Consider the following 24,776-nt stretch of genomic DNA (forward strand, 5'->3'; position numbering starts at 1 on the left):
TCTTGGACCCTCCCTCTTCACCATAAACTGTAGAGTTTGTGTGAAGAAGGAGGGATTAGTGCATAAACAAAGGAGTAGGGTGTTTAGCAGCCCTCCTACAGGACAGACTACTTTAGCTAATAGCTAAAGATGCTACAAGGGTCTAGCCTACCCATTACTACCGGACTGACAATGAAAGAGTGACCTTGCCATTATCCGGAAATGTTTGTGTTGTCTCTTAAAGATTTCTCAATAAGGATAGATAACACTACAATTAGGATACTATTCATGTGAGAAATAGCATTAATAATGTAGTAACTGATGAAGCCGTTGGCCCAGAGGTGGCAATGTGTGGTACTGAAGGTAGGTCAGACTGAATTTTATTGATAGTCTGCTAAGACTTGCACCAAGTTAGGAACTCCAAAGCCTTGAAATAATGCCTGTGGTTAAGAGACAGAGCAGCAGGTGGACAGCAAGGCTAGGGCAGTGAGCCTCCAGCCTGCACATATCACTTTACCACCTTACCCCTGGAGGTCAACCACACACTACTGAAGTACTGCTGCTATGGCAACACAAACTATGCACTATTATTGTAGTAGGAGGTATGTGGTCCAACAGAATGTCATCCAATAGGAACCATTTGCCTACACAACCGTTCTACATCTGGAGTACTGTTTAGGCTATAAGGTGAGGCAACATCAGTAATGGAATAGTTCAACTTCCTACATCCATTTCGCTGACTATTATGCTGCCAGCCCTGAGTGAGAGCATCTAACATTATCAAGTCGCCTTGCATAACGGAAAACTGCTAACTAAAATAATTAAAAATAGATCTTGCAGCTAAGACACAGACACAAAAGCCTAGATCTATCGAGCACTCTCTCTCACACAAACACACATCTGCCTGAATGCCAAAATAGATCTCTCAGCAGCACAGAATAAAGGGTGAGTCAGCAGCATTGACCCAGTTTCCCTGCAGCACTCCAGTTTTCCCTCTCTGTGTCTTTGAATGACACTGATTTGTGCCCCGAGGTCAGGAGGACGAGCACAGGCCCTCAAGGAAAAATCACAGAAATTATTGATATCTTTGTGGCAGCAAATAATGAGAGGATACATAGAAAGAGTAGAGGGGTCTATCTATTGTTGTGCCTGTTCTATTTAAGATAAGTTCACTATCTACTCACTATCTGTTCTACTCTATAACAAATTTTAAAAAAGAGCCACCACTTTACCCCAAATGTCTAGGCCGACATTGTCAAAGCTGTAACAGTATTAAACAAAAACAACCTCCTCAAAAACATGACTACGTCTCATACATTGCGTCGCAAACTTCTTATGTCTTGAATCTATAGAAAATGCTAAAGTCAACTTGCTTTCCAAAATAGACCAGCAATTTCTAGACTTGAAACCTGAGCCTTACATTTAAAACTGTGGACATCTTGTGCCTATGAAAGTGATAGAATGTTCTCAGCTTTCAGTTTATCAGTGTAGTCAGCTGGTAATGGCAGGCCTAATCCTTTGCTCCTGACTCCCACTCTAATCTCTAGTTAGGAAGGCAGCCAAACACCAATGTTCTGTCAATGCAGGTTTTGGGTAATTCACATATCCTAGTGATGAACATGCAAAATGACATGGTACTATGGAAAAGTTACCATACCAACTTCTTAAACTAGGTTACTAGTCAGGGTATTTTCATTAAAATAATTCCCATCCAGGTTAATTTAAATTAATTAACTTTGATTTGTTTAAATTTAAACTTACTTTCAAACCAGGATCATTTGCTGAAGCGCTTGTTTGACCCACTTCCTGTAGTGTGCAGACATTTTGTATTTTAGTGTCTCATTACATGTTTCTTATGGCACTGGGTTCACATGACACCTGCAGAAATTAAGCACGTATTAAAAATGTACACAATGAACTCCACCAGTGCATGCTGTAAATTTAGGAGTTTTTCAATGAAGACGGCACTGTAAAAATAAACATAACCTTGGTGCTCTGTTCGGATACATGACATGGGTGGGGACTGGAAGAGGACGTGTTCTGTAAATCAAATGTACTTCTGAAACTGATTTGAGGGCCCAAAACACAGAGATAATCGAGTTCCATGTATGATTACTTGTTGCAGGAGCTTATCTACAGCATATCTGGCTTAGCTAAACCCTGCACAGTAGGGAAGCATCGCTCTGACAGTTAGTTCTCTGAATGCAGGAAAAAGGCAATGGACCTTGCATTTTTCACTGTACAATATACTTTTGCTGACATCAGTGGTGAAAAAGCCTCACTAAATGACACCTAATTTGCTTATTATGAATAATTGCAATGTACTGTACCCTCCACTTCCCCATTCCCTTCATGAAGTGCAAAAAGAGTAATTAACTTTCTCAGAGAAATGGATGCACTTGGAAACAGTTACTTGTCTCAGGGCATAAATCTTGAAAAGAGTGTTTAACCACTTGGTACTACAAGACTAGGGTTGAATTGCGGGAACCTGGTTACTGAGATTTACAGCACAAAACCACTCTTTTCACGGGATAAATAACTGTAGAAACCAGTAAATTATAATTAAAAATGTATATGAACAGCATGGCGTTAAATGGAAGTGTTAAATTATATCCCATGTCTAAATCTGGCTTCTCTATGGCCTCTGCATGATGGATCAACAAAACTCAGGGTAGGGACGGACCATCTCAGATTGGAGCGCAGTTCACAATCCATGTAGATCTATCAGCTTACCATGGTCCCTTTTTGTGACAAGTCGGCCTACATTTGCTGCAGCATAGTCTATAATATATAGTCTAGAGGTCGACCGATTAATCGGAATGGCCGATTAATTGGGTCCGATTTCAGGTTTTCATAAGCGGAAATCTGTATTTTTGGGCGCCGATTTCCGATTATTATTATTTTTTTTTGTAAAAAAAAAATGTTTTTATACCTTTTATTTAACTAGGCAAGTCAGTTAAGAAGACATTCTTATTTTCAATCACTGCCTAGGAACTGTGGGTTAACTGCCTTGTTCAGGGGCAGAACGACAGATTTTCACCTAGTCAGCTCAGGGGTTCCAATCTTTCAACCGCACAGGTAACTAGTCCAACGCTCTAACCATTGTACTCCACGAGTAGCCTGCCTGTTACACGAATGTAGTAGAAGCCAAGGTAAATTGCTAGCTAGCATTAAACTTATCTTGTAAAAAAGACAATCATAATCACTAGTTATAACTACTGATCCAGTTTAGCAGGCAATATTAACCAGGTGAAATTGTGTCATTCTCTTGCGTTCATTGCACGCAGTCAGGGTATATGCAACAGTTTGCGAACTAATTTGCCAGGATTTTACATAATTATGACATACATTGAAGGTTGTGCAATGTAACAAGAATATTTAGACTTAGGGATGGCACCCGTTAGATAAAATACCGAACGGTTCCATATTTCACTGAAATAATAAACGTTTTGTTTTCGAAATTATAGTTTCCGGATTCGATCATATTAATGACCAAAGGCTCGTATTTCTGTGTGTTATGTTATAATTAAATCTGATTTGATAGAGCAGTCTGACTGAGCAGCAGCAGGCCCGTAATCATTCATTCAAACAGCACTTTCGTGCGTTTTGCCAGCAGCTCTTCGCAAGCACAGTGCTGTTTATGACTTCAAGCCTATCAGCCTAATGGCTGGTGTAACCAATGTGAAATGGCTAGCTTAATACTGTTTCAAACGTCACTCGCTTTTAGATTTGGAGTAGTTATTCCCCTTGCGTCTTTTGTGGAGCGATGGTTAACGATGCTTCGAGTGTGGCTGTTGTCTATGTGTTCCTGGTTCGAGCCCAGGTAGGGGCAAGGAGGAGGACGGAAGCTATACTGTTACACTGGCAATACTATAGTGCCTATAAGAACAGCCAATAGTCAAAGGTATATGAAATACAAATGGTATAGAGAGAAATAGTCCTATATATACTATATTAACTACAACCTAAAACCTCTTACCTTGGAATATTGAAGTCTCATGTTAAAAGGAACCACCAGCTTTCATATGTTCTCATGTTCTGAGCAATGAACATAAACATTAGCTTTTTTACATGGCACATATGACTTTTCTCCAACGCTTTGTTTTTGCATTACTTAAACCAAATTGAACATGCTTCATTATTTGAGGCTAAATTGATGTTTTATATTAAAGTTCAAATAAGTGTTAATTCAGTATTGTTGTAATCGTCATTACAATTTTTTTTTTTTTTTAAACGTTGTTTTTTAAATTATTATTATTTTTTTTATAAATCGGCTGATTAATCGGCATCGACTTTTTTGGTCCTCCAATAATCGGTATCGGCATTGAAAAATCATAATCGGTCGACCTCTAATATAGTCTGAATGCATGTTTTACTGACCCATCTCCATCCGGCTTTCAGGGGTCACTCATTTTTTTAATTGTAAAGATAGGCTGTTTTACAACACTGCAGCTGCAATAAAATAAAAACTCACTCGAATATCATTGGTTTAAATCAGTGCACCGCACGAGCACTCTCGCAGTCTCTCTCCATCAATTCCATTCAAATAGATAATCCTGTTCTTGATTGAGATTGTGTATATAGATAGATAGATAGATATATATCTATCTATATACACACACACACACACACACATGTCCTAGCCTACCTCTTTCAGGTAATACGTTCAATGCAGTATTCGCCTTATATTTAGGTAATTAATGATGGGTTATGCATAATAAGCTTCTAACTTATAGCCTCCGTCTCTTGCACAATACGCACGCACCTGAGCTCCGCTGGTGTTGCTCCTTAGCTCTTGGAGTCCCATGTAGGAAAATATAGACTAGAATAGCTTGCTGGACATGTTTTTTTGCATTTCTTATACCAATATACTATTTGAAGAGGTACGCAACGCAAGCTCTTGTTTTCTGAATGTTAAATACAGCAGCCAATAGAAATCACAGGTACTGTCATTGGCTGCCACCTTTCCAACATGTCAGTTTGTCAAATTTCTGGTCAATTGTAAGTGCTGTTATTGTGAAGTGCAAATGTCTAGGAGCAACAACGGCTCAGCCGCAAAGTGATAGGCCACACAAGCTCACAGAATGGAACCGTGCTAAAGAACGTAAAAATTGTCTGTCCTCGGTTGCAACAATCCCTACCGAGTTCCAAACTGCCTCTGGAAGCAACGTCAGCGCAAGAACTGTTCGTCGGGAACTTCATGGCCGAGCAGCCATATACCAATATCATATACTAATATCACCATGCGGAATTCCAAGCATCGGCTGGAGTGGTGTAAAGAGAGCGAGCAGTGGAAACGCGTTGTCTGGAGTGATTAAACACCCTTCACCATCTGGCAGTCCGACGGAAGATTGAGGGTTTGGCAGATGCATAGTGCCAACTGTAGTGTTTGGTGCAGGAGAAATAATGGTCTGGGGCTGTTTTTCATGGGTCGGGCTAGGCCCCTTAGTTCCAGTAAACAGAAATCTTAATGCTACAGCATATAATGACATTCCAGATGATTTCTGTGCTTCCAACTTTGTGGCAACAGTTTGGGGATTGCCCTTTCTTTTTTCAGCATGACAATGCCCCCGTGCGCAAAGCGAGGTCAATACAAAAATATTTTGTTCAGATCTGTGTGGAAGAACTTGACTGGCCTGCACAGAGCCCTGACTTCAACCCCATCGAACACCTTCTGGATTTAATGGAAAGTCAACTGCGAGCCAGGTCTAATCACCCAACATCACTAATGCTCTTGTGGTTGAATGGAAGCAAGTCCCCACAGAAATGTTCCAACATCTAGTGGAAAGCCTTTCCCAGGCTGTTATTGCAGGACCAACTCCACATGAATGCCGATGATTTTGGAATGAGATGTTCGACAAGCAGTTGTCCACATACTTTTGGTCATGTTGTGTATGAGTCAGCCTATTAATTTTACAAATAGGCCCTATTATATTTCAAAATGAAAATCAAATTTGCAAGCTTATACTTGTATCTTTGTAGGCTGCATGTGCTGCACCATAATCCCATGCTCTCTGCTTTAACATGGTTTGAATGATGTACGTAATTCCTGTCCATATTATACAATACAGCACAACAATAGAATTTACATTAAAAAAGATTAGCCTACAGGACCTAGTTTCATTTATTTACCCAAGAGAGCATAGAGTTGTGTAATGTGCAGTAGCCTATATCATATATGTATTGGATAACGGCATGATCATTTGGACAAGGGATCCTTAAAATGTCTTTAACGTATGGCTCATCAGCATCAGGTAGCGTCAGTCTTACATTTTCGATCAAAGCTCTTATCAAATCCAGACATTGGCCTATTTATATGCTTTATAATGCTTTGAATGACACTTCCGGTTTCAGTGGGAAAAAAACAACAAAAAACATTTAAAGTTGTTTTCATGGCTTGGTTGTGAAATAGGCACATTACAGACACATTTTTCCTCCAGGAAAAGGACATTCAAGAAGCATTGTCAGGTTTACTTGTAATACCAAATAACTGTTATTTTTTAAAGGCCAGTTTCATCATAGCAGGCATAGAAATCGTACATATTAAATCATAAACAATAGCCTAATCAGACAGCTCAGTTTGGGATCGACTAAATTCTGAAACATCAGTAGTACAGTGAGCAAAGCAGGAGTTTAAGACAACGAGCACTTTCTTGGATCAAAAGATTAAACAAATATGAGATCAAATAAGCCTGGCTGGTTTGTTTTAACATTTAGCAGATTCATATGAAAACAATTCAACTGTAAACTAATTGCTTGTAGTGGTATGTTATTGTTTGTTGATGGTTTTGCTGTAAATCAGAGACGGTAGTCAAACACCAGACTCAATGCCATAGATATTATTCAATAATAAATGGTCAGCTCACTGGCACACTTTCTGTTTCTTATCTTGCTCTAGTCTAGCAATTCAAATGAGCTTTCAGAGCAGGGCCAATACCAAAGTGTCCTCACTTCTTGGGCATCTCAGGTGCCCAAGAAGTGAGGAAACCAGGTTAACTTTTTTTTTTTAATTTTACAACCTGGCTGAGCTCTTTTACCCTGAGTATATAAAGGGCCTGGCTGCCTCTGCAGAGTACAGCCCTGGGGGCTGAGAGCAGGGTATCAGGATCCACCACCGAGCCTGGCACAGGACACAGAGGAACGTAAGGTCAAATAAACCTTGGTCGGTGCACCTGCTTCTGTTACCGGTGGAGGCCAAACTTCTTGAGCCTTATTGGTGGACGTTGATCCAAGCATAAAAAGAAACCTAAGCCTAAAGTTCTCTCCATTCTGCTGAATTCAATCAATTAGGCTGATGATTTTTCATGATCAAATGTTTCCCGAACAGGTTTATCATTTAATCATTACTGAAGAATTTCAAATGAGAGCATGATCAGTGTCAAAGAAGCACTGAAACCAAGTCAAGGTCACAGATATTTTTACACGTCTTCCGTTTAATTTTTCTGTATTTATTTGTTACGTTATTTTAACTACTCTATGGTTATTATTTAAGCAATAACGCATGAGGGGTTGTGGTGTATGGCCAATATAACACGGCTAAGGGCTGTTCTTATGCACAACGCAACGCGGAGTGCCTGGACACAGCCCCTAGCCATCGTATTGGCCATGTGGCGGCAGGTAGCCTAGTGGTTAGAGCGTTGGGCCAGTAACCGGAAGGTTGCTGAATCGAATCCTTGAGCTGACAAGGTAAAATTCTGTCGTTCTGCCCGAGCACGGCAGTAACCCACTGTTAACCGGGCGGCGAAGACATGGATGTTGATTAAGGCAGCCCCCCGCACCTCTGATTCAGAGGTGTTGGGTTAAATGTGAAAGACTCATTTCAGTTGAATACATTCAGTTGGACAACTGACTCGGTATCCCCCCTTTCCCTATATATAGCAAACCCCTGAGGTGTTATTTATGTTTGCGTGGCTTATTGCTAACCAAAGTAATTAGAACACTAAATATAAATGTTTTGTCAAACCTGTGGTATACGGTCTCATATATCAGCATTCAGAGCTTGAAACACAAAGTTACTAATATTGCTTAGATAACCATAATCTACTATTATGTATTTATTTCTTTATGCAGTGTGCACTGACCAAAACACAGGAATAATTATCACTGTGAATCTATTTAATGTTTATTTGTGTGTCAATTAATCCCATAAGTAAGGGATGGGTCGCCAACTGGCGATTTGACACAAAAATTTAAATGTAATTCATTCATTGAATAGATTATCTTGACCTGAGTTTAGGTACAAAGTATCAAGGGATTTTAATCACTACCATGGTAGAATATTTTACTCCACTACATTCCTAAAGAAAATAATGTACTTTTTACTCTATACACTTTCACTGACATCCAAAAATACTCGTTACATTTTGATTGCTTAGCAGGCCATGAGTGGTCCAATTCGTATCAAGAGAACATCCCTGGTCATCCCCACTGCCTCTCATGCTTAGTTTGTAAATTATGTCCGAGTGTTGAGTGTGACCCTGGCTATCCATAAATCAAAACTAAAAAATCATGTCATCAGGTTTGCTTAATGTAAGGAATTGAAAGGATTTATACTTTCACTTTCTATTTTGATACTTAAGTATATTTGAGCAATTTACTTTTGATACTTAAGTATATTCAAAACCAAATAATTTGACTTACTCAAGTAGTAATTTACTGGGTGACTTTCACTTGAGTAATTTTCTATTAAGGTAGCTTTACTTTTACTCAAGTATGACATTGGGTACTTTTTCCACCACCGAATAGCATTTCCTTGAAGTTCGCTTGCAAAGGTATAAATAAGCAAGCTTGACAAATGGTTCGTTGAGTTTGAGTTGTTCTCCGTGATCGTCAATTCGAAAGGTTCACTGGGAGATTTCCCACGTGTCATAGTCCCACTGACGCATTGCCATTCCAGTGTATTGTTTTCCGTGTGGTCGATGAGGTGGCACATCTGGACATCGTTTGACAGTACCTTCGAAAAGTGCTATGATGCGAACTTCAAGAAAACTCGATTGGGCTAACAATCTAAATGTATTTAAACACTTGCTAGTAGATCGTCTCGCAAAAAAACTACACAAGCGAGTTAGCTAACATTAGTAGCTATACTCTGCCAGGCCTGTGCCTGCCAACTCAGCTTGCTAGATACGATACTAAGTTATCATTCCACTTGAGAAAAGTGATTAAACTAATGACACATTTTCCAGTCTCTGCTCGCAGCAAGTATATCGTGAAGTTTAGAGAAGAAAATTGACAAATACACGGCGTTCCGAAAAAAAATAAAAAGTTAACGTAGCAACTGGGTAGCTTTCCTAAGCCACGCAAACATAGCACACTGACAATGGGTTGCCATTAACGTTACTAAGGAAACTAACGTTAACGTTAGCTAGTTCTACTGTTAGACGGAATCACAGGTCCGAAAGCCGAATCGTACTGCAATGTCACCGTTGACGGACAACCGGGATTGAACTAGCGATTATGATCTCCGGTAAAAAAAAAACCTAAAAATCACGTCTTCTGTCAACATATAATCTCCAAATCAAAACATGCTGAAAATGTGGTTAGTTACCGGTTGTTAGCTAGCTAACCTTGAAGGCCCAGGTAGTAGTGGCTGGCTTGGTTTCTTCTACCTCCAGTAGGCTAAACGATGTAGCCGTGAGCTAAGATGGGGCTTAGCAACTCCCTTTTCCTCCGTGGGTTGTTGTGGGCTCATTGACCTGGCTGAGGGCCCGCCCGGTTAACCATACCGCTAACGTGAGATAGCGGATGCAAGTCTCTTCACCAATCCTTACCTGTGGCACTCTCGTATGAACCGTTTCTTTGACGAAAAGCTAGATATAAACAATCCCACAGACACTGCTGAGTTGTCTCCCCAACCGAAGCCGTCTGTTTTGAGTCCGACCGAGGTGCTGATTGAGTGATGCAATGACGTAAAATGGTCTCGCCCCTTTAGACAGTAAAAAAAACTAAGTATCTAATACTGGACCACAAATTGAACAATAAATTACCAGAATTGTTATCCGAACACGCAATAGGTTATAAGATCCATTTGCTATATATATATATATATATATTATTTTAAAACAAGCTACTAAACTTGCATTATTATTGCTCGTCTGTCAAAACGAAAAATCATTTCTACACTTTAATTAGGACCATTTGCTCGGATTAACATTTTTTGAGCCTGCCATTTGTCAAAAAAAAATTTTTTTTAATCCATATAGGCAAACGGTTATCACCCAAATACAGTTGCTCGTTTCCCTGTACTGATTTTGAAACCCTGTGTGGAACTTGCTTCCTTTTACCGTTCAAATTCTGGTAAGAGTTGGGTCCTTTTCTAATAACGTACTTATCACATGGTTTGACTGGAGAGAACAGTTGAACAATTTCACCATCCAAACAGATACGGTACAGACCAGTAATTGCTTATATAAAGGCTATATTAGAGCAGGGCTGGCAGTCAAGAAATGTGACAACGCTTTATACCAGTACATTACCAGATCTAATTTTGGCCATTCTCCACCAAGCACCATCAGGGCACGACCCTTAAAAACCAGCCCTCCAAATGGTTTATAATCTTGAACACGATTTAAAAACAGAAACATGAGAAATTCATACTGCAAGCAGCCTTCCCACATACTGTGTACGTTTAATTCAGACGTTCAATGGCAAAACTACAATGACAGTCCAATTTCGAATAACAAAAACAAACCATTGACCCCTAAGTAAAAAGTAGGCCGATCTCCTTTGACACTCTTCTCCTCTAGACAAGTTGCTCTTAGTCAAATTTAATATGGTTACCTGAAAATGTCAAATTAGGTTTTGCCGCTCTCTAGTGCCATTATGTAGTAGCAATAACCAGATGCTGAACCAAGTCTATGACGCTGATGAAAAGACGTACAATGGTTGTTACTTTTTTAAATAAACGTGCGATATTAAGCAGAGCCATATTGTGGTAGTGATATTCTGAATTAAGACACCGACTTCCTGTGTCAAAATAAAACTAAAATAATCCAGTTAAAAATCACCTCAACAATCCAATCAAGTTTCAAATTAACTTAAAAATCGAGATGAATATGTCCTTATTTGATAGGAGTAGCCAATGGGAGGCTACTTTAACCATGAGAAGAGGAGAGGCGCCTAGACTGCAAAGAGTCATAGAAAAATGATCAATCGATGGTAAAAACAGAAGAGGAAAAAACATTTTATAAAATCTTATCTTTACACCTAAAAGAGCAATATGGATGTTGTCATTGCTACAAAAATGATTTTATGTGAATGGCAAAAAAGACACGCCAAAACTGGCTTATGAGGTTTCCTTAAAGAAAAACTATTCTATGAAAACCTTGCGTCTTCATAGACCACAGCTAACTCATACGCATAAAATACATTCATTTTGGTACAAAAAAAAGAAACCATTAAAAATAAGTTTGAATGAAAGGTCACCAAACTGTTCAGCTCCAATTTTTGTGGCACACTTAAAGAAAAGTGTATGAAAACCACAGATTTGTTAAAAAATAAGTGTTTATGCAAAAGAATCCCTGGATTTTAATTCAAGCCAGTCTTTTCACTTTTTTTTCGCCATATTTCGAGGGGAACCTTTCAGCAAGTCTCGGATTCGAAGGTATGTCCCGGTGGCCTCAGCAACCTCTGTAAATTCTGGCGTGTCCTCAAAGGGAATAATGCCATGTGCGAACCTACTCCGGTGAGGCACGGCTGTTACCTTCCCCACAGAGTCAGACAGATCTCCCTCGACAGCATCCTGATCTGAGGGGTCTGGCTGACGGCCCTCTTGTTGGACTGGTGTTTGCAGCAAGCTGGGCCTCTGTGCAAGCACATTGCCTCTATCTGCAGCAGCTTCAGGACTCATAGGGCTCTCCTCTTGGACTGGTGTTTTCAACAAGCTGCTCTCATCTTCAACCACCTTGCCTTTATCTTCAACATCATCCTGAAATTTGCTAGAAGATGGATCAACACTGATCTGCTCATAACTGTTGTGGCTGGAAACCTCCACAGATCCCTCCTTTTCTTCATCTTCAGCCTCACCTTCCTCCATTTCAGTTTCAGTGTCGACTTGGGCAGGTGTGGAGATGCTGGGCGAGCTGGGGAGGGGTGTTCCAACAGCTGGTGTCTCAGAGTCACTGTTGGTGGTGGTATCAGCATTTTCCAATGCAGCCCAGATCAGCCTCTGCTGCTCCTCCAGCTCCTCCAGTGTCAGCTCTTCCTCCTCCCCACCTACAGACTCCTCACCCACTCCCACACTGCGTCCCCGTAGAGCCGGTGAACCATTAGTGGGTGTGGGGGGAGGTGTTCCCTTAGGAAGAGGGGGTGGAGTGGGAGTGGCTGGTGGTGTACCATGAGGTAAGGGAGGTGGTGAACCAAAGGATGGCGAGTCAGGGGGCAGCGGGGGCTGGAACTGGAAGCTGTCTGAGCTCCGGTGGCGGCGGGGTGTAGTATCCTGGTCTGGAAACAGACACTGACAAGCGTTACGCACTGCTAGAGCAGGGAGGCCATTGCACACATACAACATAAGTGGCTTTTGTTTTCTGCAAACAGACAGACCGACCACCCAGTCATGACAGTGAAAAGCAGAATTATCTGCTGGTTGCAATAGAGTAATTGGTTATACATTGTATTCAGACACCTGGAATAATAACACCTCTACCTGAATCAACATCCATATCTGAACTCCTGGCATCAGATCTCCTTTTCTTCGTCTGCTGGGGAGTTGATTCAGATTCATGCAGCCTCTTATTGCAGTTGGCACCAGGCTATTGGCAAAATATATTAATTTATAGTGTGCACACCTACAGTGGACAAACAATTTATTAAAATGTGGAATAGGAGAATTGTAGTTACCATTGGAAAATTGTTGGACAGATAATCAGCAAAATTCTGCTTCATATGGTTATGCTGTATTGGAATAGAGCCATATAGCCTGTAGTCCTAAAAGTCAGGGGGAAAATGTTGGTTGTAAAGGTCTACAAGTGGTGGCAAAGATCGGTATGCTTGTACCCTAATGATGGCCAGCAAACTGATTTCAAGAAGACTTACATCCTTCACACTAGGTGGTGCAGATATATTGAAGCCTGGGAAATCTACTAGCTTGGAAACATCATAGGAAATACTTTGTCCATGGTCGACCTCTGTTAGTTCTCCATCTTTTGACACTATAAAGGGTGAACACAGTTTAAATACATAGCAGCCCAATATTAATTAAGAATCAGGAAAGATCAGTGATACAACAAAAACTGCAAGGCAAGTGTTTAGTAAAGTGGTTGTGGTCTCTCTGGGTGAAATCTTACCCTTCCCATCATATAGCGTGAGACCTGAGTTCTCCATCTCTGCCTCCTTAAGCCAGCCAGGTGGGTAGCCTAACCGCCTCATGCGGTAGATGTGAGGGGGTAGAGTGTTCATTTCAACTCCCAGTGCAGACATCAGCTCCTCACTGATCAATGCCAGAAACACAAGCAAAGGGTAACAGATTTGTGATACCAAAAACCCTAGTTCTACAACTTCACTTAGACCTTGCAATAACTGAAAACAAATTAGTTTCTTCTTGTGTCAGTGCCTTCAGACATTTCAAATGTGCCTTGCCTCATGATTCCAGGTTTGTATCTGGCAAATCGCTCCTCCAGTTCCTCAGCATGGTAACGCTGATTGCTCAGGTTGCCCTGGTTACCCTGAGAAAACTCCTTCCGCTTCTCATTGATTCTGGCCATGTCCTTTGGCTAAGAGGAAATGAACAAAGCTGTTGATCACGTGTCAAACCTGGTTTTAAGTTCTTCTGTCTGCCCATGGTAAGTAAACAACTTTCATGTTATAAGATGCATATTAAAGTCAAATGATATTCAAGACTTACCTGAGGACAGTCTCGCAGTTGATGACCATCCAACCCACAGTTGAAACAACAAGGCTTAGGTCTGTAGTATAGGCACAAAAACAACAATAAAATGTACAGATATTTCCTGCATAAAAAACAAAATCTCTGCTATACCTTTTCTCTTTCATCTGTACTTCCTGTCCATCTAAGGCGATGACCTGGCTGAAGACCTGCTGATATCTTCGCAACAATTAAGGAACTCAATTAAATGATGCAACTGTAGTTTCAACGTGCGTAACAAAACACAGCACACTTTTCTACTCATATACCGACTACCACGTGCATTAATACACACAATGAAAGATAGAAAAGATAATGGTTCAAAAAGTGAGATTTCTTTTCAGTTGATGTTATCCAACAATGAAAGCTGGATTCTACACTGAAATGTGTTTTTTTAGAAAAAAGAAGTGACTGAAGGACACAGGGCTGTCCACAGAGAGCAGAGCAAGCAGTGTTGAGGATACTTTGGAACCTCCCATCCTTCCGTCTGCTGGGGGTTATCATTAAGCAGGGGCTGCCCAAGTTTGTCCACGCAGAAACTGGTGAAATACAGGACACTTCCCACCATCTGTGAAAAAGAGACACACAAATATATCCAGACAAACAAATGCAAATGGTACATTTCACAAGACATGCAGGGGACAGACACCTAGATTGTCATAAATAAAATAAAGAACACGCACACTGAAGGCCTCCTTAATCTTTTTGATGCCACAGGTCTTGGTCTTCTGATCTTCTTCCATAATGAAACTTGAAGACTGCATGTGGAAGAAAACAGATGTGAAATATTTTCCATGTAAAACATATTTTCTTCTTTGAAACTTGAACAAGACCATCTCCAAATCCAAAAATGTACCTGAGGGTTGACATTGCTGGAGGGATTTCCTTTTTCAACTTCTCCATGCAGCTGATGTTTCTGAACAATACTACAGATGGAGTCTTCAATTTCTTGACGGCATTGCCTGGGAAAAGAAGATTAACCGTTCACATGTTAACGCCCATAGACATAGAAATAAAGTTACAAAATCATTGGAGAAATTGACTAAGAAACCAAAAAAGAAATCCTACTTTGAGATGCTATTATTTGCGAAAAGGATCTGTAGAAGAGGCCCATCAATCTTGATGTTTTCAACATTAATGCCACTGGAAGAAAAATATTTGAATGAGGTCATTACACACAGGTTATGCCTGTAGTGAGTAGCGCATCAATAACTTACCTTGGCCTTGTCAAAACTTTCAATTTTCTCTTCAACTCTTGATGTGGACAATAGGTTAAAGAAAAATAATACCGAGGCATTTTTGATCAAAACAACATAGACATCAAGCACGTTCAACCAATCTACTAGTTTGTTTGGAAAAGATTATTCAGTTTTAACCACAAACTATTTATAATTGGATGAATGGAAAGTGAATACTTCTAGCATTGTACATAAACTATGCAGTGTTAATTCAAGAGAGTGACTAAATTTAACAGTTTTAGGCTGACGTTATCATTCCCCCCATCAGACTTGGGAGTTACTCGCCGATTAAACTCAACTCCACGATTAACGATGTGTTAGATGTCACATAAAATTAAGGTTTTGTTATGTGTAATTGCAGATTATTCTTTCGGTCCTGAAATCTGTAGTTTTTGATAAAATTAAGTTATGTGATGTCGGAGCTCCAGTCCACCCACACTAATTGCCGCTCAAATCCATCGTAAATCGTTGAGTTTATTCGGCTAGGGAGTTAGCGTACTAGTCTTCTGTCTAGCTATTTGGCAAGTCGTAGTAAAACGTTTTTGCATGTGTTCTAGCTAGTATGTTTTTTAGCTGCAATGACAAAATAGTTTGCAAGCTAGTGAGATGAAATGCTGTCAAGAGGCACGTCCAACCAGTGACTGGTTGAGCGGTGAAATAAAGATGTCTCGTTGGCTAGCTAAAGTTAGGCCACAGACATGGTGGCTAGCTAGCACCCGCTAGCTTCTCACACAAGGATATTCTCTTCTATTAGACTCCGGATTGTCTCCTCACACTCCTCCAATCTTTCACTGAGCTCAGAGCCTTCCTCTCCACCCTCCTCAGTGAACCGAATGTGAGTAGCAACAGGCATACTCTCTTCCAATTGTTCAAAGAGCTCACAGTCACCAAAATCAAACTCCGCCATCTTCACTCTGTTGTTGCTGGCCAGAGTTCAGAGGTCAACACTTAATCACGCAAGAGCGTTGATTGGTTGTTTTATGCCACATGTTCAAGGGCCACCATAAAAACAGATATTTGGATATAGTGACCACGTTTACATGCTCACAGTTTTAGGGATAGTAGCTCATATCCCGCTTAAGGTCGTATTCAGGATAAACTGTTTACATGCACCTGTGTTATCCTACTTACAAGTATCCCTGTACCCATGAATAAACAGAATATTCCTCATTTAAATTCATATGGGTTAAATGGAAAAATAACTGAAATATGGGCACTGACTGTAGGCCTATACATTTTCACATGTAGCGTAATATAATATTAACTGCAGTAAAATGATACAACAAATGTTAATTTTGTCTCGGGAACATAAGTGGAGAAATATGATATCTTTCTTTCAGTATCTCTTGAGAAAATGTGAATGCGTGTCTGTCATATCGTTGACACTTGTTATGCAAGCAGACAGTATTTAAACCACATACAATATGCACCCAAGACCAACTGAAGTCATCAGAAACGTGTTTCATTGTTTTCTCAGCTTTTCATTTCCTTAAAACTGGTCAAACTGATGACATTTTGCACAATACCAATATTTCCAGTGTTTTGGGGTTTTCTCCCCCATCCCTAAAGGAAACAGACAACTTTACAGGTGTTAACTGAACTGAACTAAAATATAAAGAAATGTAAAGTGTTGGTCCCATGTTTCATCAGCTGAAATAAAAGATCCCAGACCTTTTCCATATGCACAAAATTCTTATTTTTGTTTTCAAATTGTGCACAAATTTGTTCACATCCCTGTTAGTGAGCATTTCTCCTTTGCCAAGATAATCCTTCCACCTGAAAGGTGTAGCATATCCAGAAGCTGATTAAACAGCATGATCATTACGAAGGTGCACCTGAGGACAATAAAAGGCCACTCTAAAATGTGCAGTTTTGTCACACAACACAATGCCACAGATGTCTCAAGTTTTGAGGGAGTGTGCAATTGACATGCTGACTGCAGGAATGTCCACCAGAGCTGTTGCCAGACAATTGAATGTTCATTTCTCTACGATTAGCCACCTCCAAAGTTGTTTAGAGAATCTGGGAGTAAATCCAACAGGCCACACAACCGCAGACCACGTGTAACCACGGCAGCCCAGGACCTCCACATTAGGCTTCTTCGCCTGTGGGATAATGTGAGACCAGCCACGCTGAGAGTTGATGAAACTGTGGGTTTGCACAACTGAAGAACTTATAAACAAACTGTCAGAAACCGTCTCAGGGAAGCTTATCTGCGTGCTAGTCGTCCTCACCAGGGTCTTGACCTGACTGCAGTTCGGCGTCATAACCGACTTCATTGGGCAGGTGCTCACCTTCAATGGCCACTGGCACGCTGGAGAAGAGTGTGCTCTTCACAGATGAATCCAAGTTCAACTGTTCCAGGCAGATGTCATGGGCAATCATAAGCTACGGACAGCGAACACAATTCCATTGTATCGATGGCAATTTGAATGCACAGAAGTACCGTGACGAGATCCATTGTCGTGTCCTTCATCCGCCGCCATCACCTCATGTTTCAGCATGATAAAGCATGGCCCCATGTCGCAAGAATCTTTACACAATTAATGGAAGCTGAAAATGTCCCAGTTCTTCCATGGCCTGCATACTCACCAGATATGTCACCCCTTGCGCATGTTTGGGATGCTTTGGATGGACGTATAAGACAGCGTGTTCCAGTTCCCGCCAATATCCAGCAACTTCACACAGCCATTGAAGAGGAGTGGGACAACATTCCACAGGCCAGAATCAACAGTCTGATGAACTCTATGCGAAGGAGATGTGTCGCGCTGCATGTGGCAAATGGTGGTCACACCAGATACTGACTGCTTTTCTTATTTGCGCCCCTACCTTTTTTGTAGGTATCTGTGACAATAGATGCCTATCTGTATTCCCAGTCATGTGAAATCCATAGATTAGGGCCTACTGAATTTATTTCAATTGAAAAATCTTTGACATTGTTGCATTTTGCATTTATATTTTTGTTCAGTGTAGATTACTAATGCATTCATTCTATCATGTAAAACATTATTCTGGTGAGCACTACTTTATAGTCTTCTGGGGCAACAAGTTATGACAGAAGATAAGCTGCATGTATCTAACTATAGTTGACAAACAAATGGCCTACCAAATGTCAGAAACTATAATATGGCCTACCAAATGTTGGAAATGATAAGGGACAGATCGCAATTTACTGGGGGGATGGGTGTTTTTTTATTGGGCACAGGGGAGGGTAGCATGTTGTTTTTCTACTGGTTTACATTCACAATTTGCAGGTTTTACTATATAATTTCTTCCTTCCTAGACACATTTCCTCATCTACTTGCATGTGGTTCCCTTATATCAAGGTGTTTTGGTACTTCCCTTATGCACTACGCTTTTCCATGTGCTAACTTTTATCACTATAGTTTACCAGTTTAACAGTCTATCCGGCACTCCATCCACCATTCATAGTGACAATTGTGGTAGGTGGATTGTTTGTCCAGATCTGCAATCGGCTAACTAGCAATCGTGCCACATTTAAAAGCATTTAAAGCTGCATCAATTGTAATATGAATCCACAAGAACAAATAGGCAGCGGAGAGGACAGGTGCATCATTGCCCATGAAAGAATATTGAAGGCATGTGACACACACCTCAAAAAGCTCCCCTATTGATGTTGTTAGGGACAATACAATTATCCTAGCTAGACTAACATAGAACACCACAATGCAATGAATAATTGCATTTTATTGTTTTCAAGCGAGTACAAAATTCTACTCTAGGCTACATTGAATATGTCATTTGAATAAGACAAAAATGTGGCCACATATGCTCCCAGCAGACCCAGTTATTCAGGAAAGCAGGCCCAGTTATAAGGGAATTCTTAACACACACTCTGCCTCCTTTTCAATCTGAGCAGCTATTCTTTGCGCATTTGGAACCCAACACTTCAATATAGGCTAAATATTTATCATTTAACTTTTAAAATGTGTTACCTTTTATATGTGTCATAAACACATCCAACCACCATATTTTCATCTGATTAGGGTACTTAAAAAGTCTCCTGTAGGCCTGAACACGTTCATCCAAAATATAAATTTCACCATTCTCAAAATTACTTGGCATTAACCAGGTTTCCATCCAACCTTTTTATGAGAGTAAAGTAGCCTACACGTCGGATAAAAAATAATAATGACATCAAGTCAATTTGATGGAAACGCAATTCTGATGCACCAGGGTTCCCTTTAGCCAGTAGGTCTAATTGCCAGCTAATAGCCAGCTGTTAAAATTGTAGCTGGCCATATTGTCCATGATTGGCTTTGATGCCGCCACATGTAGGATACTGTGCCACTTCCTATTCAGATAGGATGTCATTTTTAAACATACATTTATTTATATGTTTTTATCATTATTGTATAGCATTGTCAGCCTATTTATTAATCAAAACCAGTTCTATAAATAGGCCTATGCAAACTTGTTTTATTTCATTCTGTTGAGACATTTTCATTGGCTAAATTACATTTGATCTGTCCTTTTAATTGTGTGCTCTCTTTGGCCAAATTAAGTTCCAACTGTAGATCCAATGCTGTGTTTGCCACAATATAATAGCCTGCTCATATTTTCCACCTTTCATTTAACTAGTTAAGTCAGTTAAGAACAAATTCTTATTTACAATGACAGCCTAGCCCGGCCAAACCCTAACCCGGACGGTGCTGGGCTAATTGTGCGCCACCCTATGGAACTCCCAATCATGGCCAGTTGTATTACAGCCTGGAATTGAACCAGGGTCTGTAGTGACACCTCTAGCACTGAGATGCAGTGCCTTAGACCACTGAACCACTCGGGAGCCCCATAAAAACAATGGCTTGACTTACTTTTGATATTACCCTAATCAAGTTTAAAAACATTTGTTAAGGTTTGGTATGGTGTGGCTATTATTAAGCTTTAGCTACCGCAGGCCTATGACATGAAGGCAGTTCACACTGGCGCTCCAACTGACTCCGACAGCTGAACTTATCTTTATACAAAATATTCTGATTAAACAATCACCTTCTGTAAGTCTATATCTGTATAGCAGACACACTAGCCATCTCACATAGAGAGAGAGATAGCGATATCCTGGTGGTATACTACGACACCGACATGCATTTCTTTATCTCTCTGGGGCTTGGCCTAAGCTTATATTCCTTTATATACAGTAGGCCATATATTTTGTTATTTTAATATCATACAGTGGACACAATGCCCTGATGCATTTAGTGATCAAATATCCGACAATTAAATATATATATATAGCTATATAGTTTTCCATATGCTACACGTCTAAACCCAAGGAATAGTGTTTTTATAATTTGTTATAGGTTGATTATAAGGACACATAAATGTGGCTCCTTTGGCCAAAATCCCAAGTCTATTGATGGAGCATCTGAATGCATATGGATGTCTGGTAAATTTCTCAAATGTCCGGTAAATTTCAATCTTCACCATCATGTGCCAAATTTTCCTAAAGGAAACTCTGAAATACACATATTGTTTTTATGCAGATTAAAATATATTTGCATGAAAATATGTCTCCAATTGGATGGAAACCTAGCTATAGACACTCTAAAGACATGACAAGTGCACTAGTACAGTGGCACTTTGATTATGCCTGCACATCATTGTTAACCAGCAGCCCCAAGCATCTAAAGAATAGTCTAAAACTACAGATCAGCTAAACAAGCTTGCAAGAATTGTACTTAAACTCCCCCTCATACTCATCTGGAGGTAGAGTATTTTTCTGTATCTCTGTAATTTGTCTGTATCTATGTAATTGTACATATTTATGAATTGGGACCACAATGGAAATAAACCCCGACTTTATTGCGCAATCTCGGTCTGTTTTTAAAATCTTTGTGTATAGACACAGCTCATTCAGAGAGTATTCAGACGCCTTTACTTTTTTCAGATTGTGTTACGTTACAGCCTTATTCTAAAATTGATTAAATAGTTTTTTTTCGCTCATCAATCTAGACACAATAACCCATAGTACCAAAGAAAAAACAGTACATTTTTTATTTTTTGCAAATGTATTAAGTGTTGCTGCACAGCTATTTCAGGTCTCTCCAGAGATGTTCGATCGGGTTCAAGTCCGGGATCTGGCTGGGCCACTCAAGGACATTCAGAGACTCCTGCGGTGTCTTGTCCTGTTGGAAAGTGAACCTTAGTCCCAATTTGAGATCCTGAGAGCTCTGGAGCAGGTTTTCATCAAGGGTCTCTCTGAACTTTGCTCCGTTCATCTTTCCCTCGATCCTGACTAGTCTTCCAGTCCCTGCCACTGAAAACATCCTCACAGCATGATTCTGCCACCACCATGCTTCACTGTAAGGATGGTTTCCTCCAGACGTGCTGTTTGGCATTTAGGCCAAATAGTTCAATCTTGGTTTCATCAGACCAGAGAATCTTGTTTCTTATTGTCTGATAGTCTTTAGGTGCCTTTTGGCAAACTCCAAGCGGGCTGTCATGAGCCTTTCACTGAGGAGTGGCTTCCGTCTGGCCACTTTACCATAAAGGTCTGATTGGTGGAATGCTACAGAGTTGGTTGTCCTTCTGGAAGGTTCTCCCATCTCCACAGAGGAACTCTAGAGCACTGTCAGTGCAGGGCAGCCTGCTTTAGGAAGAGTCTTGGTGGTTCCAAACTTCTGCCATTTAAGAATGATGGAGGTCACTGTGTTCTTGGGGACCTTCAATGCTGCAGACATTTTTTGATACCCTTCCCTTGATCTGTGCCTTGACACAATCCTGTCTCGGAGCTCTAAGGACAATTCTTTCGACCTCATGGCTTGGTTTTTGCTCTGACATGCACTGTCAACTGTGGGATCTTATATAGACAGGTGTGTGCCTTTCTAAATCATGTCCAATTAATTGAATCTACTACAGGTGGACTCCAATCCAGTTGTAGAAACATCTCAAGGATGATCAATGGAGACAAGATGCACTTGAGCTCAATTTCAAGTCTCATAGCGAAGGGTCTGTAAAATTGTTCAAGGTTTATACATTTGCTAAAATTTCTAAAAACCTGTTTTTCCTTTGTAATTATGGGGTACTGTGTGTAGAATGCTGAGGATTTGTATTTATTTAATCAATTTTAGAATAAGGCTGTAACGTAACAAAATGTGGAAAAAGTCAAGGGTCTGAATACTTTCTGAAGGAACTGTATCTAGTGTTTTTGAGCCACGGATTTGCAGATTGACTGACAGGATAAATCGTTTTTGTTTTGGCTAGCTGACTAATGTTTTTGTTTGAAAAATGCATCTGGACAGTTTTTTGTTTCACCTGGCTGCCAGTTCCTAATCTTTTGATAACATAATTTCAGGAGTGGCTTGAAGCATGGGGGGAATGGGAGATTGAGGAATATAGCAGTGCTAGGGCAGAGGGCTCGTAATGAGGACAACTAGCCACTATTCTGAACTGTGTGGTGAGTTTTCTGGCACTCGAGCTGCTGGGGCATCACCCAAGTGGGTGCTACAGAGTGGAAGAGGACAAGTCCAGTGTCTATAAGACTCAGTCTGGTCCCCAGACTTGCCCTCTGCTCATCTGCAGGCTCCATCACTATCATCTACCATCCTCTGACCAGCCCCCTCTGCTCAAGCCATGAACAGACCCTCTCAATCTTCAGAGGAATTAGCATTCAAAGGCTTGGCCTCTTATTGGTAGACCTGTCATGATACTATATATTGCTTGTTTGTTTTTTGCTCTTGAAGCGTTTCGAGAACTATTCAAATTTTAGAAAACAGGAAATGGCAGAGTGATTTCTGCATAGTGCAACTTTAATATAGTTGGTTCACAGTTGGTTTTGCTATTTTAAGCTGCGGGTGATGATCGTATCTGGTGTGGATGGACAAAGTCAACATGCGTGGCTGGTGTTGACAGCATGTTTCGGTACACAGTGAGAGGACAAAGGATTGAAATACCATCAGACTTTTCATACCAAATCCAAACTGGACAACTTTAAACACAGGATCCAATGATCGAAATGAGCCTCTGCTGGTCTATGTTACACGGGCCTAGATTCCATCACTTCAGCGTTAACCCGTGATAACTGACAATTGCACTGCATATGTATTTTTTTTAAATAAAAATTACAAATACATTGTGTACAGATGTCTTTTTTGTTGTAACATACAAGCATAACACACTTCTTCAAGTGTCCCATACACCAATACAGAAACATTACCAAGCTGATATTTTTTATTTGATGTTATTACATTGTCACCATATTGTAACTATGTACCTACAGAAGACTGTTTCATTCCAAACAACCAACAAGTGCCCCGTATCACCCCTGGAAGTTTTGGCTGATGGCATCTCATTTAATAATTACCCTGCTAACATTAAACATTTAGATTTGTTTTGCATATTGGTGCTATAAAACATAATTTTTTTAGTTGACACTGGACAATTTCAAAGTAAAGATAATCTGCTCCATCAAATAACCAGTGCTCTACATATAACCAGTGCTCTACATTCTCTGTATAGCATAAAATCTTACCCCTTCCTTGTTTCCCTGCCAGAGCTTCTTCCCTTTCTTCTCCTGCTCTTCAAACTTCATGGGTTGACAGTAGCAGGATTGTCATGTAGCCACAGTACAGTTGAAACCCAAGGACAATTTGACATAGCTTGAAATCCATTCTGTTTAGGCTGAAATCCAGTCTGTTTGTGCTAACATTCCACCCCTTGCCAGTTCTTGTCATGCCAAACAGGACTAGCAAGGAGTGTAATGTTAGCACAGACAGACTGAATTTCAGGCTACATTTGACATGGTCCATAATGACAATCTATCTTGAGCAGACTGCCTCCTCTAATCTCAAACTATATAGTTATATACAACAGTACAATACAATGAACTACATTTAAATTCACCAGCCGTGGCAATTTTTCAAAACCATGCATAACTGTACATGGTGACATACATTTAACAATGAAAGCTGAGTCGGGTCTGACAGTTCTAAGTCATTCCATATCCAATAATTCCACATTAACCTCAGTATACACAGATCATGTAGGTTATGAAAAGACCAGTTCATATTTTATCTGTTCCAATTCCATCTCAATAGTCTGTAGTGTACTCTTGTAGTGTTCCCTGTTGTTTCTGAATCACTAAAGCTGATTTGACTAGACCCCCTCACAGGAACCAAAAGGGTGATTTCACTGGATGTCACAAGTGGTCTTTTTATACAGTAAAGACAGGCAGTTGGAGTCATGCAGGGGTGGAAAGATCACTGAAATATCCTACTCAAGTAGAAATATTGTTACCTTAATGACATTTTACTAATATGCAAGTAGAATTTAGCCTGGTACAAAAAGTGGGCTCCAGAGACATGAAGCCTACCTGCACCAGAAATTACATTATAGAACATTTGGGACTGCTTGAAGAATTTTACCACTGGGTTTGAGATCACAAATTGTAATTTACAATCGATATTCCATCAGGCTATTGTGAAGGGGCATTTTATTAAATTATTTGGCAATAATTGAGCCTGATCCATGTCCTCAAGAGCAGTCATGTAATTTGTTGTTAATGGACTTCAATTTCCCAATTAAGCCTAAGTGTGCATTTTACCATTCATGTTCCAGTGTTAATGAATCAATGCTGTTTGCATCCTTTCTCATCAAAGACCCTTGGAAATAGAGTCAACAACATCATTTTTGTTGCTTTGTAAAAAGCATTTATGGCCAAAACAAACACCTGGGACCAC

General features: G+C 40.2%; 2 protein-coding genes across 16 annotated transcripts in view; both read right to left on the reverse strand.

The window, feature by feature from the left end:
* The window catches only part of LOC112233531 (CAP-Gly domain-containing linker protein 1), a 52,303-nt gene extending 42,419 nt beyond the window's left edge, over nt 1-9,884 (reverse strand). For 6 of the 15 annotated variants that reach the window (XM_024401231.2, XM_024401239.2, XM_024401238.2 and 3 more), the window contains exon 1: nt 9,527-9,884. The gene's annotated coding sequence lies outside the window, so the exon portion shown is untranslated. Of the gene's footprint in view, nt 1-1,740; nt 1,858-9,526 lie in introns of all 15 variants that reach the window. The other 9 variants (XM_024401230.2, XM_024401228.2, XM_024401232.2 and 6 more) reach the window with 6 other exon arrangements.
* A 698-nt stretch (nt 9,885-10,582) lies between these two features.
* On the reverse strand, nt 10,583-16,017 carry LOC112233534 (zinc finger CCHC domain-containing protein 8-like). The gene is made up of 14 exons (XM_024401242.2): nt 15,820-16,017; nt 15,058-15,100; nt 14,909-14,983; nt 14,697-14,802; nt 14,524-14,598; nt 14,305-14,408; nt 13,955-14,020; nt 13,820-13,880; nt 13,555-13,688; nt 13,263-13,405; nt 13,012-13,127; nt 12,817-12,903; nt 12,623-12,728; nt 10,583-12,420 (listed from the first exon to the last, which is right to left on the reverse strand). Exons 1-14 carry the CDS (start codon nt 15,983-15,985, stop codon nt 11,525-11,527), a joined length of 2,178 nt encoding a protein of 725 aa, XP_024257010.1. The 5' UTR covers nt 15,986-16,017; the 3' UTR covers nt 10,583-11,524.
* Between the last annotated feature and the right edge of the window lie 8,759 nt (nt 16,018-24,776).

This window comes from Oncorhynchus tshawytscha, linkage group LG04 (assembly GCF_018296145.1).
Source record: "Oncorhynchus tshawytscha isolate Ot180627B linkage group LG04, Otsh_v2.0, whole genome shotgun sequence".
NCBI classification, from domain to species: Eukaryota; Metazoa; Chordata; class Actinopteri; order Salmoniformes; family Salmonidae; genus Oncorhynchus; species Oncorhynchus tshawytscha.